The following is a 15,147-nucleotide window of genomic DNA, read 5'->3' as shown; positions in this document are numbered from 1 at the left end:
ACCGCGGGCTGCAGATGCTGCTAACCACGGCCGGAGCCTTTGCCGCTTTCTCGCTAATGGCCATCGCGATCGGCACCGACTACTGGCTCTACTCCAGCGCGCACATCTGCAACGGCACCAACCTAACCATGGACGACGGGCCCCAACCCCGCCGCGCCCGCGGCGACCTCACCCACTCGGGGCTGTGGCGCGTGTGCTGCATCGAAGGTACGGCCGACCCGGATCCCCCAATACACACAGGCGCGCACACAACGCCCGGGGCTCGGGCCGGGGAAGGGTGGGTGCGGCGCCGGCTCCGCGCAAGACACAAAGGAGCAGGTGCGGCGGGCGGGTCCCCTCGCGGCCAGCTGTGCACCAGCTTCGGGTCCCTCCCGGTAGGTGGCCCCCAACATACTGATTCCGCAAACTCTCCACTCGTACACGCACACCCCCTCGCAACGGACACAATGAAACACACGGAAACTCACTCGCGCGCGCGCGCGCAGCCGGGACCGGAGCGATCCCGAGGGGCAGCGCCGGCGCCCCCCGGGTGGTGGAGGATGGCGAGGGGGTGGGAGAAGGCTGAGGTTGGGGGAGAGGACGGGCGAGGCGGGGAGGGGGGAGGGGAGGAGTTGCTTGGCAACCGGTGTCTGTGCGATTGCTATGGGAACTGGCCATCCTGGGCGGGGCCGGCCGGGGGCGGGGAGCCTGGGCCGCCCGCCGCTCGCTCCAACCCCAGGTCCGGGGGTGGGGGCGGGAGTTTGGGGTGGGCTCCCAGTGGGTCTAGCGGGAGTGAGCCTCCGGAGTGGGACATCGCCGAGATCCTGCTCCGCCGCTAACCTTCCACCAGCCATCTCTCTGCGCTGTGGGAGGGGAAAGGGCGACACTGAGTTCCCCCTCCCCTTAATCTCAGTTTAGGGCAGCGAGCCACCTATCCTGGACCCACAGCCAGGAGGTTGTCGGAGATCTCAGCTGGGAACTGGGGGATACGCAGCGAGCGGAGAGACCTGGGAGGGGCGTGGTCGCCCGTCAAGGTGGCGGTGACCAGGGTGTTGCGACCCCCAGATTTGAGCTAAAGCCAACCAGTTGATGCTGTGAGAATGGAAATTCCTCCTGAGCCGGGCTGGGCGCTTCTCGGACGGCACGGATGGGCTCCTCTGGGAAGGGCCCGGCCACCTCGAACGCCAAAAGGCATCTGCTAGTCGAGCTTTGGAACTTGAACTAACAGGTGGCTGTGGAGGGGTCCTCTGCTTCTGTCCACGCTGTGAACAGATCCGCTACTTAAGTCTTGTCTTTCAGATTGGGGTTGGGGGGTGGGGTGAGTTGACGGAGCGTTCTTTGAATTTCTCAAAAATCCTTGTACTGGGTAGTTAGAGCTTACTTTGGAACCTTTTCCTGTGTGCTAACGCCGTCCTTCGGTTGTTAGGGAAGTTCTTCCTTACATCTAACCTTCGTTATTGCGTTACAGCCGCCTGCAGATAATGTGGTTGGATCCTAGTGGAGGTTGGTAGGGGGTCTAAAAGGTGGTCCTTTTATGGCTGCATCTGGATACAGCTAAAAGTGGCTTAGTAAACCTGGGACCGCTTGTGGAAGGCGAACTTGCCCTCTCTCGGTCCGCCTCAGATCGCGCCCATCCCTGCCCCCCACATCCTTTTGCAAAGGAGGTTAGCTTGCCTTTTGCAATTTCAGGTTTAATGCCAGAGCGAAGTGAAGTCCTAAAGTCACACAATCAATAATTCGGGAAACACAGCCACAAAAAGCCAGTGGGCCCACGAGCACACCCTCCTCTTTTTGAAAAACATTTTTTTTTTTTAAGTGCAATTGCTCAGATCATGAACACCTACTCCTGTCATCCTGCGAATGAATGTGCCCACGTCACTACCTGCCACAGCACCAGGGTTAAACATCACAGACACTGCAGCACCCCTGCCTGATGCCCCACAAGCTCAGCTGACACGGCCTACTCACATGTCAGCTCTCCAAGGCACACTTGGTCCCCAGGCTGTCCAGTTTCCCACTGAAAATTGGAATAACTCTTCCACACAGGCAAGCCTGGCCTCTGCAGAGTGGCTCCGATGCCTCCTTTATTAATCCCTCATCCTAATTAGGATTGATACTACACTTAGCATCTTGCCAGCTGCCTCGAGCCGTTTGCGCCCTGTGTTCATCAAGACAGCCCCAAGCTGATCTGGGCAGCTGGCTCCACTGGCAGAGGGAGGGGAGAGAGCAGGAGAATGCCATCTGGGAGACTTCACTGGAAAACCTGGCCTGCCAGTGTCATCCCCACAAGCTCAGGGGTTCCGAGAGCCAAACCAGGCCACGTCCCAGAGTCAGAATAGCCTCATGGGACCCAAGGCCGGGAGAGCCCTTGTAAGATTTCTTGTCATTGCTAGAATCATCTAGACAGTGCCTCTATCTGGGTGGCAACTGCCAATTTGTCTCATAAGAGCGCATAGAAAGACCAATAGTTTTAGCTCTTAAGTACCTCCTGGGATGCTGCCACCAGCCAGAAAGTGGCCAGGGCAGAGTCCAGGGTAGCACTTTAATCCCAGGTCACTTCCTGGGGGATTTGTAGAGGGGAGTCACTTCAATGTTGGCTTTTGTGTATAAAATGCATTCTTTCCATCTGTTCTCTAGCAACGTGCCTCCAAAGCACTGCATCAGAACCAAAATTAAAAAAAAATAAATGAAAAGGTCAGAGCTCTGAGCTGAAACTGAAGTACTGCAGCACATGGAGCATTGGGTGGGTTCGCTGACAGCTCACAAACAGCCCATTCCATTTCCTGGCTGTTCTCTGCAGGCGGATGTTGCCAGGCTGGGGAGCCCAGCGCCTCTATACTGAACACGTCCATGCAGTCTCTCAAGGTTGCGTTCGGAAGCCTCACCAGGGCTGAGCCCTTCTTTTCCTCTTTCTGACCCTCAAAAACAAGGGCTCCCCCTGCTGCTGCTGAATTCCACAAGTGTCAAAATAGTCGGTCCATGCTTGAGCCTTGTACAGAGACTGCTGAACAACAGCCCCGAGGGGGCGCTGTCTCCACCCCACAGCATGCCCAGGAGAGAATTGAGGCTTAAAGAAGGTAAGGGACTTGCCCAGAGGGACTCAGCTTGGAGGCAGCAGGGCTGGATTTAAACCTTTGTCTCACTACACAACTCTTTCCAGTATGACATCCTGCCCGTGCCCAAACAGCTTCTGCGTTGCCATTGAAAATGGAGCCCAGCTCTGAGCATCAGCAGCTAGAAGTTAGAATGCACTGCTGATATACACATTGCATAACACACACTCTTTCTCCACTTTCTCCCTCCATCTCCTCACCCCTACCGGTCTCCATTGCTCTCTACTTCCACCAAGATCTGGACTGGCCGGTCTCCCCCTCCCTGCCCCAAGCAGATACCACCTCCACACTCCAAGATGCCACCTCATTCTTTCTTTATATCTTTGGTGACTCCCAGCACAGAGCTGGGGACAAAGAAAAAGAGCAATGCATCTTTGTGGACGTTAAAATCAAAGGTATTACTAGTGAACGTTTGTTCAGTTGCAAATGTATTTTGGAATTTGGTAGGGTACAGCGTGTAAGCAAACATGAAGAGTACAGCTGTGTGCTGGGGGCAAAAGACCCCAGTGAAACAGGATGCCAAGCCCAGACCTGTGGGTTTATGCCAAAGCCATGTCCACCATTAGTTCCAGAGCATTACTCGGGCAGCTGGAGGCCAGTGCCCATTCAAGACCCAGTCACTGTGGCATCCAGAAGGCTCTGGTCACAGAATAAAAGGTTCTGGCAAAGCTTAGCACCCCTTCTTTCACACTCCCGGCCCCCACATCATCTGTGAATGAAGCCCTCAGCACAGCCCTAGAGTTCAGCCAGAGCCTTATACTGCTAATCTGGACACCACAGGCCGCCCCAGTGCCTACTTCATGCCCAGCTCTGTGCTGGGCACTAGTCAGGGAAGGTACAGACAAGGCCCCTGGAAACTTCAAGTGAGTTGGGACTTGCCCTTCCACCAGTGCTCTTAGCCATTAGTCACACCATGGCTGGCACACAGAGAAAAAAATGTTCATGCTACGTTGTCAATGATGACCCCAGGAAATCCAGCTGCCCAGAGGTGAGGGGTGGGACCCCTCCTAGCACACCTGCAACTGTGCTCCAGACATGGGACCTTTCAGAAAAAATTTGATTCAAATAACACACCCTTTACCCTGCTGGATCAATGGTCAAGCACTTGGCTGCTAGCCAAAAGGTCAGCGGTTTGAACTTCATGGGAGCCAAAGCTTGGCACTTGATGATATGCTTTGTAAAGATTGTTGTTAAGTACCTTTGAGTCCGTTCCAACTGATAGGGACCCTGTGTAGGTTTCCGAGGAGCAGCTGATGAACTTGAACCACCGAGCTTTCAGTGCAAATAGACCTTGCAGTTCAGCGCCTTAACCCACAGCGCAACACCAGGAGACCCCTATAAAGAGTATGGTATAGGAAACCCTATGGGTCATTTTGCTCTGTCTTAGGGGTCCACATGAATAGAAATAAGCTGGACAAAACCAACAACAGTAATCCCCACTCTCAAAGCCAAGCCCTGGACTAGGAACTTTTCCTGTGTGTATGTATTAAAGAATATAATTCAGTAGCTTTTAGTTTATTCACAGAGTTGTTATACAATCAATCGCCACCATCCAATGCCAGAACATTCTTGTCACCCTAAAAAGAAACGTGTGCCTATTTTCATTCCCAACCCCACACCTGACCCTCAGCCCTAAGCAACCACTGATCTGACACTATTATATACTAACTATATCATTGTTGGTAAATGTTGTCGACTTGGCCCCTACTTAGAGCAACTTTTTGTAGAGTTTCTGAGGCTGTAAATCTTTGTGGGTTCAGAAAGCCTCATCTTTCTCCCTCAGAGTGGCTGGTGGGCTGGGACCGCTGACCTTGTGGTTCACAGTCCAGTGCTTATCTTACAGAGCTGCTGCAGTCCTTGTCTGTGTTGTTGTTAGGTGCCATCAAGTCAGTACCGACTCATAGCGACCTTATGCACAGCAGAACGAAACACTGCCCGATCCTGGGCCAACCTCACAATTGTTGCCATGCTTGAGTCCATCGGTGCTACCACTTGGCCAGTCCATCTCATTGGGGGGTCTTTCTCTTTTTCTCTGACCCTCCACCTTACCAAACATGATATCCTTCTCCAGTGACTGGTCCCTCCTGACAATATGTCCGAAGTATGAGAGATGAAGTTTGGCCATCCTGGCCTTCAAGGAGAACTCTGGCTGCACTTCTTCTAACACCATAACTCAAATGCATCAATTCTATGGTCTTCCTTATTTACTGTCCAGCTTTCACATGCATATGAGGTTATTGAAAATACCATGGCTCATATGCATGTGAAATGATCACTTTCCAACTCATCGGAAAGTCCCTTCTCACATCTACCTTCCTTTAATATCTGCTTTGTCCATCTTCCCCATCCCCCATCCTTTCTGTCTTCCTGTAAGGAAATCCCTGCTCCTCTTAACTGACTGGAGCCTGCTGACTGAGTGGAGAAGAGCTTAGTGGACCCCAGCCTTTGGATGAACTTAATGACTCCACTGCAGGGCTGCCCTGGGATGAGCCCCATGTCGGGGGCTTCAGAAAGGCTCAGTAGACAAACCACTGGGTCCTTAAAAATAAATCTCCTTTGTCATTCTCCTCAGACAGCTCAGAGTCCATCCACACTTGGGATTTGCAGGACACAAAAAGTATGAAGGAGGCTTGAACCTTAGAATCCAGAGTCTCAGTGACAAGGGCAGGAAAGACTGACACGGCTAAGTTGGAGGGGCAACGTGCTGGTCAGTGAGTCTGAGGCTCCTCATCTGGCCCAGCTAGAACGTCCCTCCAACCTCTGAGGTTCTCCCACACATGCCCAGCCCATGGAGCCTCCGCCCACTGCTTCCAGGAGGAACCAGGCTGGCTTGGCTTCCTCAGTGCTTGAGGGAGGATGGGGGTTTCCCAAGCTGCAGGAGACCTTTGTTTAGTTCAGTGGATCTCAGCATTTTCACTGCTAAAACACGTGTGTGGGATGGAAAAAAATCTACGGGGCACACTTCTGTTCATTCATTTATTCACTCATTCATCCATCCATCCATTCATCCCATGCATGCTCCCTGAGCACCTGCTTGCGTCAGACTCCCAAGAGATTCTGGGTCCCACAGTCTGTGCTGTGCCGGTGCTGGCCATCTGATGGGGTGGGTGACCAAGTTTACCGAGTCCTGCTGGGTACTCTGATGAAATATTCTGGGTATGCGAGGAGAGGCTGGGGATGGCAGCTCTGGGTCACTGGGGCAGGCAAGGATGTTCAGGGCAGGGGATGCTAAACCAAAACCTGAACCACAGACAGGGCCTGGAGGAAGATCTTTCAGGAAGAAGAAAAGCAAACCAAGGGCCCAAGGCAGAAGGGAACCTGGATGGAGAGAGAGAGGAGGAGGAGAGGGGAAGGATCGGGGAGAGTAGAGGAGTGGAGGGGCCCCATTGCCCCATCACAGGCTGGAGGGGTGGTGTGAGTTAGGGTCTGGTTTATATGTTCAGAAGATTGTCTGACTTCTTGTGGGGGCCAGTCAGGACATGGTGGCAGATGTACAGGCAGGATATACAGGACCAAAGTAGCAGCAGCAGAGATGAGGGCAATATTGGGAAGGATGGGGAGAAGGGGGCGGAGTCAAGGATGACTACCCAGATGGGAAAGGCAGAAGAAAGCAAGACTGGGAAAGAAAATCTCAGGTGTACCTATGGATGTTCCCAGATTTCAGTACTACCGCCCAAGATCCCCATGGCCAAAAGCAGAGCCAGAAGGGGCCGTAGAACCTAACCCAGGCGCAGCAGAATAACTCCGTCCATCCCAAGCCTGGCCACTTGTGACTAGGCAGAGGTTCCCAACCTGGGCATGGGTGACATGTGGGTTGGGCCATTCTTTATTGTGGGATGTGGTCCTGTGCACTGGAAGACATTTAACCCTGGTGACACATCATTAAGCACTGAGCTGCTAACCCAAAGGTTGGTGCTTTGAACATCCCCAGTGGATCCAGAGTTGAAAGACCTCGTGCTCTGCTCCCATAGGATTGTGGAGCAGTCCAACTTTGTCACGTGGGATTGATACGAGTCAGAATCGACTCAATGGCACCCAACAACCACAGTACACACTAGATCCCAGAAACACTGTCCTCCGTAATTGTTTGCAGACAGTGCCACTGCTCCCCAAGGGGCCAGATGTGCCTGTTGTGGAGACCCAGGCTGTAGAATGGAAGGAGGCCCTTGTTGTGAGCATCATTTAGGTAGGTAAGGGCAGATTCTTTGGTAGCTCCACTCATTTCTCCTCCCTTCAAGAAAACACCTGGGATGTGATGAGGGACAGTGAACCTCTTAAAGAGTAGCCTGTGTCTGCTTCTCCTGGACCCATTCCATTATTCTCAGCTCTCCCCTGCCTGGGCCTCTCTGGACACCCTCACACTGGGGATGGGAACTGCTGAGGAGCCTCATCCCTAGCCTCTGCAAGAAAAGAAACTCAAGGTCAGAGAGGCAAAGTAACTAAAAACATGCACCTCGTTAGTAAGGAATCCAGGAGCTGAAGCAAGTGTGCAGGCTGCCTGTCCAGAGCTCTTGTCCCTGTCCCAGTCTAGCTTCCCTTCTGACCTCTGGCACCTGGGAGAAAGTTTGGCAACAAGCAGCCACTTAAGCACAGAGTAGGCCGCTGAGCATCACTGATTTGTCCAGGCACCATGAAGATGGGATGATGATGGCGCAGCGGATGTGACGGTATCCTGTAGCACTTAACCAGGCGCTCGCTAGCAGAAATGTGCCCAAATCCTCACTGCCGGGACTTCCTTCCTTTTGTCCAAGGGGAGGAAGGCAGACAAGCTGCCAACCTCAGCATCAATCACCCACCCTCCAGTAGTGATTCTGGAATATGTGTTTCCCTGATGTCTCCACTGCCTTGGGACAGGCCTGAGGCCCAGAGATTCTGGGTAGGGGGCAGATGGGGGAGACACCTGGGCATTTTCCAAGCAGATGATGAGTCCCCTCATTGACCATGGCTCTCGGTGCTGTGTTGTGATACAAGAGACCAAGATGGTCTTGAACTTCAGGAATGTACTTGTTTTTGTTCACCAGGAACTTAAGGGGAATCCCTGTGTGGTGCAAATGGTTAATATGCTCGACTGTTAACTAGCTGAAAGGTTAGCAGTTCAAGTCTACCCACAGGCCTCTTAGCGGAAAACCATGGTGGTGTGTTTCTGAAAAATCAGTCGCTGAAAACCTCATGGAGCCCTGCTATCCCCTGACACATGGGTTACTATGAGTTGGAGTGGACTTGATGAAGTTGGTAATTAGTTGTGGCATTAGCCCCTCTCCAATACCCCCACTTCCACCCATCCCCCAGATTTCTGACCATACTTCAAATCAGTCTCCTTCATCAAGCTGACTCAACACATTTCTTGTGTTCCTTAAGCAATTCTGTTTCTTAGTCACAGGGGACTTCGCTGTGCAAAGGCTTGAAGGATTCCCAGTGGTATCTGCCCCCAGCACCTTCCCCGCTTTGTGCAACCTCTCCAACCTGTAAGGATTGTAGACTTCAACAAGGTCACTATGGCCACCTTGTGACAGCAAGCCCTGCTGTGAGCACCCTAATGTGCCAAGCCATTTGATATGGTGAAAAACATGTGAGACTGTTCACTATAGATTCACAAGTAAGCACAAGTAAACCTGTGTTTACCTTTCTTATTGGGTACTCCATCCCCCTCAGATTATATTTTAAATATATATTTAAAAATATATATTTTAAAAATTAAAAATTAAAAAATATATATTAAAAAAAGATTCTGTAGGAAGGTGCTGTGGGTTTGGAAGAGAGACAGAAGCCAGCCAGACCTCGCAGCAGCATCTTTAATGTGGTGAAAAGATATGAAACTATTCATAAATTAGTAAGTAAACCCATGCTTATCTGGCTTATTGGGAATCTGACATTGTCCAGCATTGAAGTTACATGAAGCTGGATTTGAGCCCAGACTCTGACACTTGTTAGCTGTGTGTCTTCAAATAAGTTACTTAATTTCTCTGAACTCCAGTAAACAGGAGCATAACAGACGCATCCTTCTGAGATTGTTGGGAAGGTTTTATGATAAAACACGAAAATAGCTGTCATCATGCCCAGAGCCTTGTAGATTTTAAAATGTGTCATTTCCTTCTTATTTCCATGTTTCCTGGACTTTTGGAAGTTTTCCCAGAAGACATCATTCACCCTGACTTCGCCATTGCCCTGCGCAGGGGGGCCCCCTATCAGTTCACTGGCCCCCAAGGTCTGGGAATGGAAGATGCTGAGTCTCCCCAGGCTTGAGTGGGTGCAGGGAAAGTCCAGTGCTATTCCGCTCCCCTCCGGGGCACAGAGTGAGTTGTTGCTTCTGTTAGCCATGAAATTGGAGCCTTGAGAGCTCTCAGTTAGGAGCTGGACTCAGTTGGTCCAGCACCCAGGCAGTGTTGGGATGGTGATGGCAGCCATGTCCCCATCCCATTTTCTGGCTCAGTGACTTCCTACTGTGGCCCTGAGGAGACAGAGAGGAACAGGGGAAGTGGTGGTTCTGGGTGGGCATGAGAACTGAGGGATAGAAGCAGAGTAGCATGATATTGATACCCCAGTAATAGAAGGGCAATGCCTTGGGAGTTTTGCTGATGCCAGAGACACAGTCATCATGACAACACTCATCCACCTCGCCAACCATTACCGAGTACAAACTGAGTGCCAAAGTGCTAAGTCTACAGGGTGAGCGTCTAGTGCCGTGTGCTAAGGGCTCTGAGAAGAAGGCCAGGCTACTGGGGCCTAAATCACCAGTAGGGGGGTCAGAAACCTGTGACTTGGTCCCAATTCTGCCACTAAGGATCTGGATAATTGCTCACTTCTTTCTTAACTTCCTATATCCTCGTATGGCTTGGGTGTCAAATTGCAAGTGATAGCAGTCCTCCTTCCAGCCTCCTTCATCTCCACTCTTCATCCTCCTTCCATCTCCACTCTCCATCTTCCCTCCATCCTCCTTCCATCTCCACTCTCTATCCTCCTTCCATTTCCTCTCCATCCTCCCTCCATCTCCACTCTCCATCCTCCTTCCATCCTCCTTCCATCTCTACTTTCTATCCTCCTTCCTTTCTCCATTCTCCCTTTATCCTCCTTCCTTTCTTCCTTCTCTGTTCATCCTCCCTCCATTTAAGATTTTATGTAGTCAACTTTGATTGTTTGCAATTCTAGGTTCATCAGACCACTGAAACCTTTGTTAGTTTCTATATATGAGTTTGGAAGTCTTCATTGGGTTACAATTATGCATGTATCAAATATCAAGTGTTTGGTGGGGTTTCTTTTTTTTTCACATAAGTTTGATATAGACATATTTTAGTCAAAAGGTTCAGCTCCTTGAGGACATTATGCTGAATGAAAACAGTCAATCAGAAAATAACAAATACGTCATGAGACCACATTTGTAAACAGTTAAGAAAACAGTTTCTTCTCTCTCTTTTTTTTTTCAACTTCTTATTGTGAATTGGGTAAAGGTGTGCAGAACAGATCACCAGTTTCCCAAGCCCTTCAGTGTAACTTATCCCACTTCCTCCCTGCCATTCTAGCTTCCATCCTTCCTCCTTTCCCATCCCTTCCATTCATCCTATGGTATTTCATCTCCAATGATCAAGCCGTCTATGGTCTGGGTACTTCACTAGTGTCATTATTATATTTTTTAACTTTTTATTGTGAATTGGGTGACTGTTTACAGACAAGATCATCAGCTTGACGTTCAGCAAATTAAGTACTTTGTTTCATCTCAATGATTCCAATCCCTTCTTCCCCATGCATCTTCCTTCTTCCCTGCCTCAGACTCATCCTCTCCCCGCTCACTCATCCTCCCTTCCCCTTCACCCATCCTTCCTCTATCCCCACACTCTATTCCCTCTCTTCACCCTCCTTCATCCCCCATTCATCCTCCTTATTTCTCCATCCATCCCCCCACTCCTCTGTGCCTTAACCCTCCCTTCATCTCCTCATCTGCCCTCCACTATTCCAGCCTTTTATCCTGCTTGTTGCATCCTCTCTCCCAGGGTTGTGCACAGATCCACAGAGAAGACACTCGGGAGATTGCTGTGAAAAGCACAGTGACCGTGCTCCCACAGCGGCACTGCAGAAGGGACAGTGACTTCTTGGAAACGCTGATGGCTTTACCACTGTTTGGATTTTCACTTCAAAGCCTGCTTTTGCTTTGGCAACATTGGCAGAAACAGCATGTGGTGGTAGCTTCACACATCGGATGTGCTGCCGCTGGCTAGTGTGGTCTGATTTCAGCAGAATCACTCCTATCCTCTTTTCCACCCACTCGGTCATGAGTTCATCCCCTCAACAAACCCTAGGGGCCTGTTTTGTGCCAAGCCCAATGCAGGACATTGCAAAAACAAGAGTGCCCAAGAGAAGAAAGCCCTTCGGCCTTCCTCACACCCCTCCACAGTCCTGCTCTGCCCCCAACACACTCCACAGCTTTCTCTCCACTTCTGTCCATGGCTGCTGCTGGACCTGGCCCAAGCCTCTGTCCTCTCACCAGATGCCTGAAGTAGCATCCTACCCATCACCCCACTTTCTCTCCCACCCTGGACTAGCCATTCTTTGCATTCCGCCAGAAAGATCTTTTTGGGAGAGCATCAACTTTACATTCATCCTAGGGTATTTCATTTCATTGCAATGATTACAATCCACTCCATGCATCATCATTCAACAGCATTTGCTTCCAAAATACCTCTGTTGTTTTTTTGTTTTTGTTTTTGAATGTACACTGAAGCACTTGGGAATATATAACCATTCAAAATACTAAAGGGTACATACACCCTGCAAGCCTGCTTCCCGGCCACCAGCACACTGCCCCTCTCCCTTCTTGAGTTTAGAGTCCCCAGCCGCTCCATCTCTCCACATCCTTGTCTCCACCAGAAAGATCTTTTAAAAATGCAAGTCTAATTGTGTCATCCCCAATTCAAACGAGCCCACACCCTACTTGTGATAACATCAATCTCCTTCCCCTGAACCAAGAAGCTCCACGTGACCTAGGTCTGCATACCTCTCTGGCCTCCTGCCCCCCACCAGGAGCTTCTGTGTTGAGAAGGGAGTTGTACAATGCCTATTTAGACAGAAGTGTGGCTCAAAGAGCTCTGCATTTGAATCCTGGCTCTACCCTGTATTGGCTCTGTGACCTTGGGTAATTTCCACGCCCTCTCTGACTCTCAGTTTTCTTATCTACAAAGTGGGGTTACAGTGAGTTGCCACAAAGGTTAAATGAGATTGTGCATGCAAAGCCCCTAGGATGTTGCCTGTAGCTGGGCTGCAGCTGTTTCTTGGCGCGCCTGCTATATATACTGAAGGCCCTTCAGTGGTCTGTGAGGACAGGCTGCCCGGCAATAGGCTACAGACAATGAAACGACCTAGACCAGGTCATGCTGGGCGTGCCATGCCAAGCTCAGGAGATGTTGTTGTTATTGTTAAGTACCGTTGAGTCACTTCTGACTCATAGCGACCATGTATGGTTTTCCAAGGAGCAGCTGGTGGGTTTGAACCGTTGACCTTGTGGTTAGCAGTCCAGTTCTTATCCTACAGTACTATGCAATGGGTAGCCATTGATGGGATTTTACATTGACACTCTTCTCCATAGCGTCAGCAGGTTGGCATCAGGAGACCCCCACCCCCACCCCGGAGGTCAGGAGGTAGTTGCAGTTAGCCCAGAGTGAAATGGGGGCAGTCGGAGCTGAGGTAGTAGCATGGAAGGCCGCAACTCCTGGATGTCCAAGAAGAATAGTTGACTTCCAGAAGCTTTAGGGGACCCGGTTGACTATCTGGATGGTGTGCGGATGGTTGTGTGTTTGTGTGGGAGGTCAGGAAGATGCCCCCACACTCAGCCTGGAGAACTGGTCAGTGGCGACATTCCCAACATGGAACAGAAGAAGGAGTGGTCTGGGGTCAAGGAGGGTGAGCCTGCTTCTGATGCGCTCCACAGACAGAGCTGGAGGACAGGGCTGAGCCCCAGCCAGGGGAGGCTTCCACCCAGGCTGGAAACAGCTTCGCCCTGGTAATAAGCTGTCAGACTGTCAGTGTTTAACCCCGGTGCCTTGAGTTCCACCATAGGAAACATGGCACAGTGGCAACCGTATTTTCTGAAGCAAATCTCTACATAGCGATCAGATGACAGATTGTGTGACGTTGGAGGCAGACGGGGTGATACAGAATGCTGACAGGTTGGCCTCTTAGTATCTCTTGGGGGAAAGGAATCCAGAATATAGAAAATCAGGGAAAGCCTGTAACAGGACATATGCAAAGGGTGTCAAACAACTGGTGTCACCAAGCCGGCCACTTGCCCAAGGCCCCATACTCACAGAGGTCCCAGCTTGGCTTATCGCTCGGCTGTTGCCATTTGTAATGCTTAAGAATTTTTTTAACAAGGGCCCCACATTTTCATTTTGCACTGCGCCCCACAAATTGTGTAGCTTGGTCCTGAGTGTCCCATGCTGCCCTGAAAATTTTTCTTAGAAGAATACTGGACTAGGGGGTGCTGGTACTAGAGGAAAGGTGGCAGGGAGGGGGAGATTTTGTAGAGGTTGACAGCTGGGTTGGAGAACAGAGCTGTGTTTGTTTGTTTACCACAAACATCACAGCCCACAGCCATAGGGATTGTCTTAGAGTGCAGTGTTACTTGAAACCACTGCCATTAAGGGTTAGATCCCCGGTGTGGTGCCGCAGGCTAATGCACTGGATGGCAAGGTGTGTCTGAACCACAAGGTCGGTGGTTCAAGCTCACCGGTCGTTCCTCAGAAACCCTATACATGGTCACCATGAGTCAAAACTGACTCGATGGCACTTAACGACAACAATAGTTGCATGCCCAGTGCTGTACATTGTGGGTTATAGGAAGCCCCCAGGAACTTACTTTGTGGTTGTGGAGACTCCATTGAGTGGCATCCATGAGGTACAGGGTGTTGAGAGAGCACCAGGAGAACAAGCTAAGGGTGCTAGGGGCTCCTCCTGGGAGCTCGAACCATCCCTACCCCATAGGGCTGTCTGGGGGATGGAAAATACACACAAGACTCCGGGTCCATCTGTCTCACCATTGTTGTTGTTAGGTGCCATCGAGTTGGTACCGACTCATAGCAATCCTATGCACAGCAGAACGAAACACTGCCCCATCCTGGGCCAACCTCACAATTGTTGCCATGCTTGAGCCCATTGATGCTGCCACTTTTCCAATTCATCTAATTGGGGGTCTTCCTCTTTTTCTCTGACCCTCCACTTCACCAAACATGATATCCTTCTCCAGCAACTGCTCCCTCTTAGAATCTGTCCAAAGTATGAGAGACGAAGTTTGGCCATCTTGGCCTCTGAGGAGCACTCTGGCAGCCCATGGTACTTTCAATATTCTCCTCCAACACCATAACTCAGATGCATCAATTTTTCTATGGTCTTCCTTATTCACTGTCCAGCTTTTGCACGCATAATGAGGCTATTGAAAATACCATAGCTTGGGTCAGGCACACCTTAGTCTTCAAGCTGATATCTTTGTTCTTTATCACTTTAAAAAGGTCTTGTGCAACAGATTTGCCTAATGCAATACGTTGTTTGATTTCTTGACTGCTGTTTCCATGAGTGTTGACAGTTGATCTAGGAAGAATGAAGTCCTTGACAACTTCAGTCTTTTCTCCATTGATAAGAATGTTGTTTATTGGTCCAGTGGTAAGGCTTTTGTTTTCTTTACACTGAGATGTAATCCATACTGAAGACTGTGCTCTTTGATCTTCATCAGTAAGTATGCCTCACCATAGACTTGAAATAAGTGGCATCTATTACTATTGGTGAAATCGCTGGGTGGTGTGAGCAATTAATCTGCTCAGCTGACCAAAAGTCCACTAGAGGCACCTTGGAGTCCTGGTGTGGCACTGTAGGATCAGCACTGAACTGCTAACCACAGTTGGTGGTTCAAACCCACCAATCACTCCTCGGAAACCCTATAGAGGGTCGCTATGAGTCAGAACTGATTCAATGGCACTTAACAGCAACAACAGAGGCATCTTAGAACAGAGGTCTGAAAACCCTGTGATTACTCTGGCACACACAGGGTCTCCACGAGTCATAACGGCAGCTTGTT

The 15,147-nt window shown here is 50.4% G+C and overlaps 1 protein-coding gene across 1 annotated transcript in view; it reads left to right on the top strand.

Annotated features, from left to right (window-relative positions):
- Nucleotides 1–5: 5 nt before the first annotated feature.
- CACNG4 (calcium channel, voltage-dependent, gamma subunit 4) overlaps nucleotides 6–15,147 on the top strand; it is a gene marked incomplete at its 5' end in the record, with an annotated part of 63,412 nt that continues 48,270 nt past the window's right edge. Inside the window, one exon of the mRNA XM_006833733.1 lies at nucleotides 6–207. Coding sequence (XP_006833796.1) covers nucleotides 6–207 — 202 coding nt within the window. The remainder of the gene's footprint in view (nucleotides 208–15,147) is intronic.

This window comes from Chrysochloris asiatica, unplaced genomic scaffold (genome assembly GCF_000296735.1).
Source record: "Chrysochloris asiatica unplaced genomic scaffold, ChrAsi1.0 scaffold00007, whole genome shotgun sequence".
In the NCBI taxonomy this organism is placed as follows: Eukaryota; Metazoa; Chordata; class Mammalia; order Afrosoricida; family Chrysochloridae; genus Chrysochloris; species Chrysochloris asiatica.
Note: the sequence above shows the minus strand (reverse complement) of the source record. Positions and strands in the feature narration are given on the sequence as shown.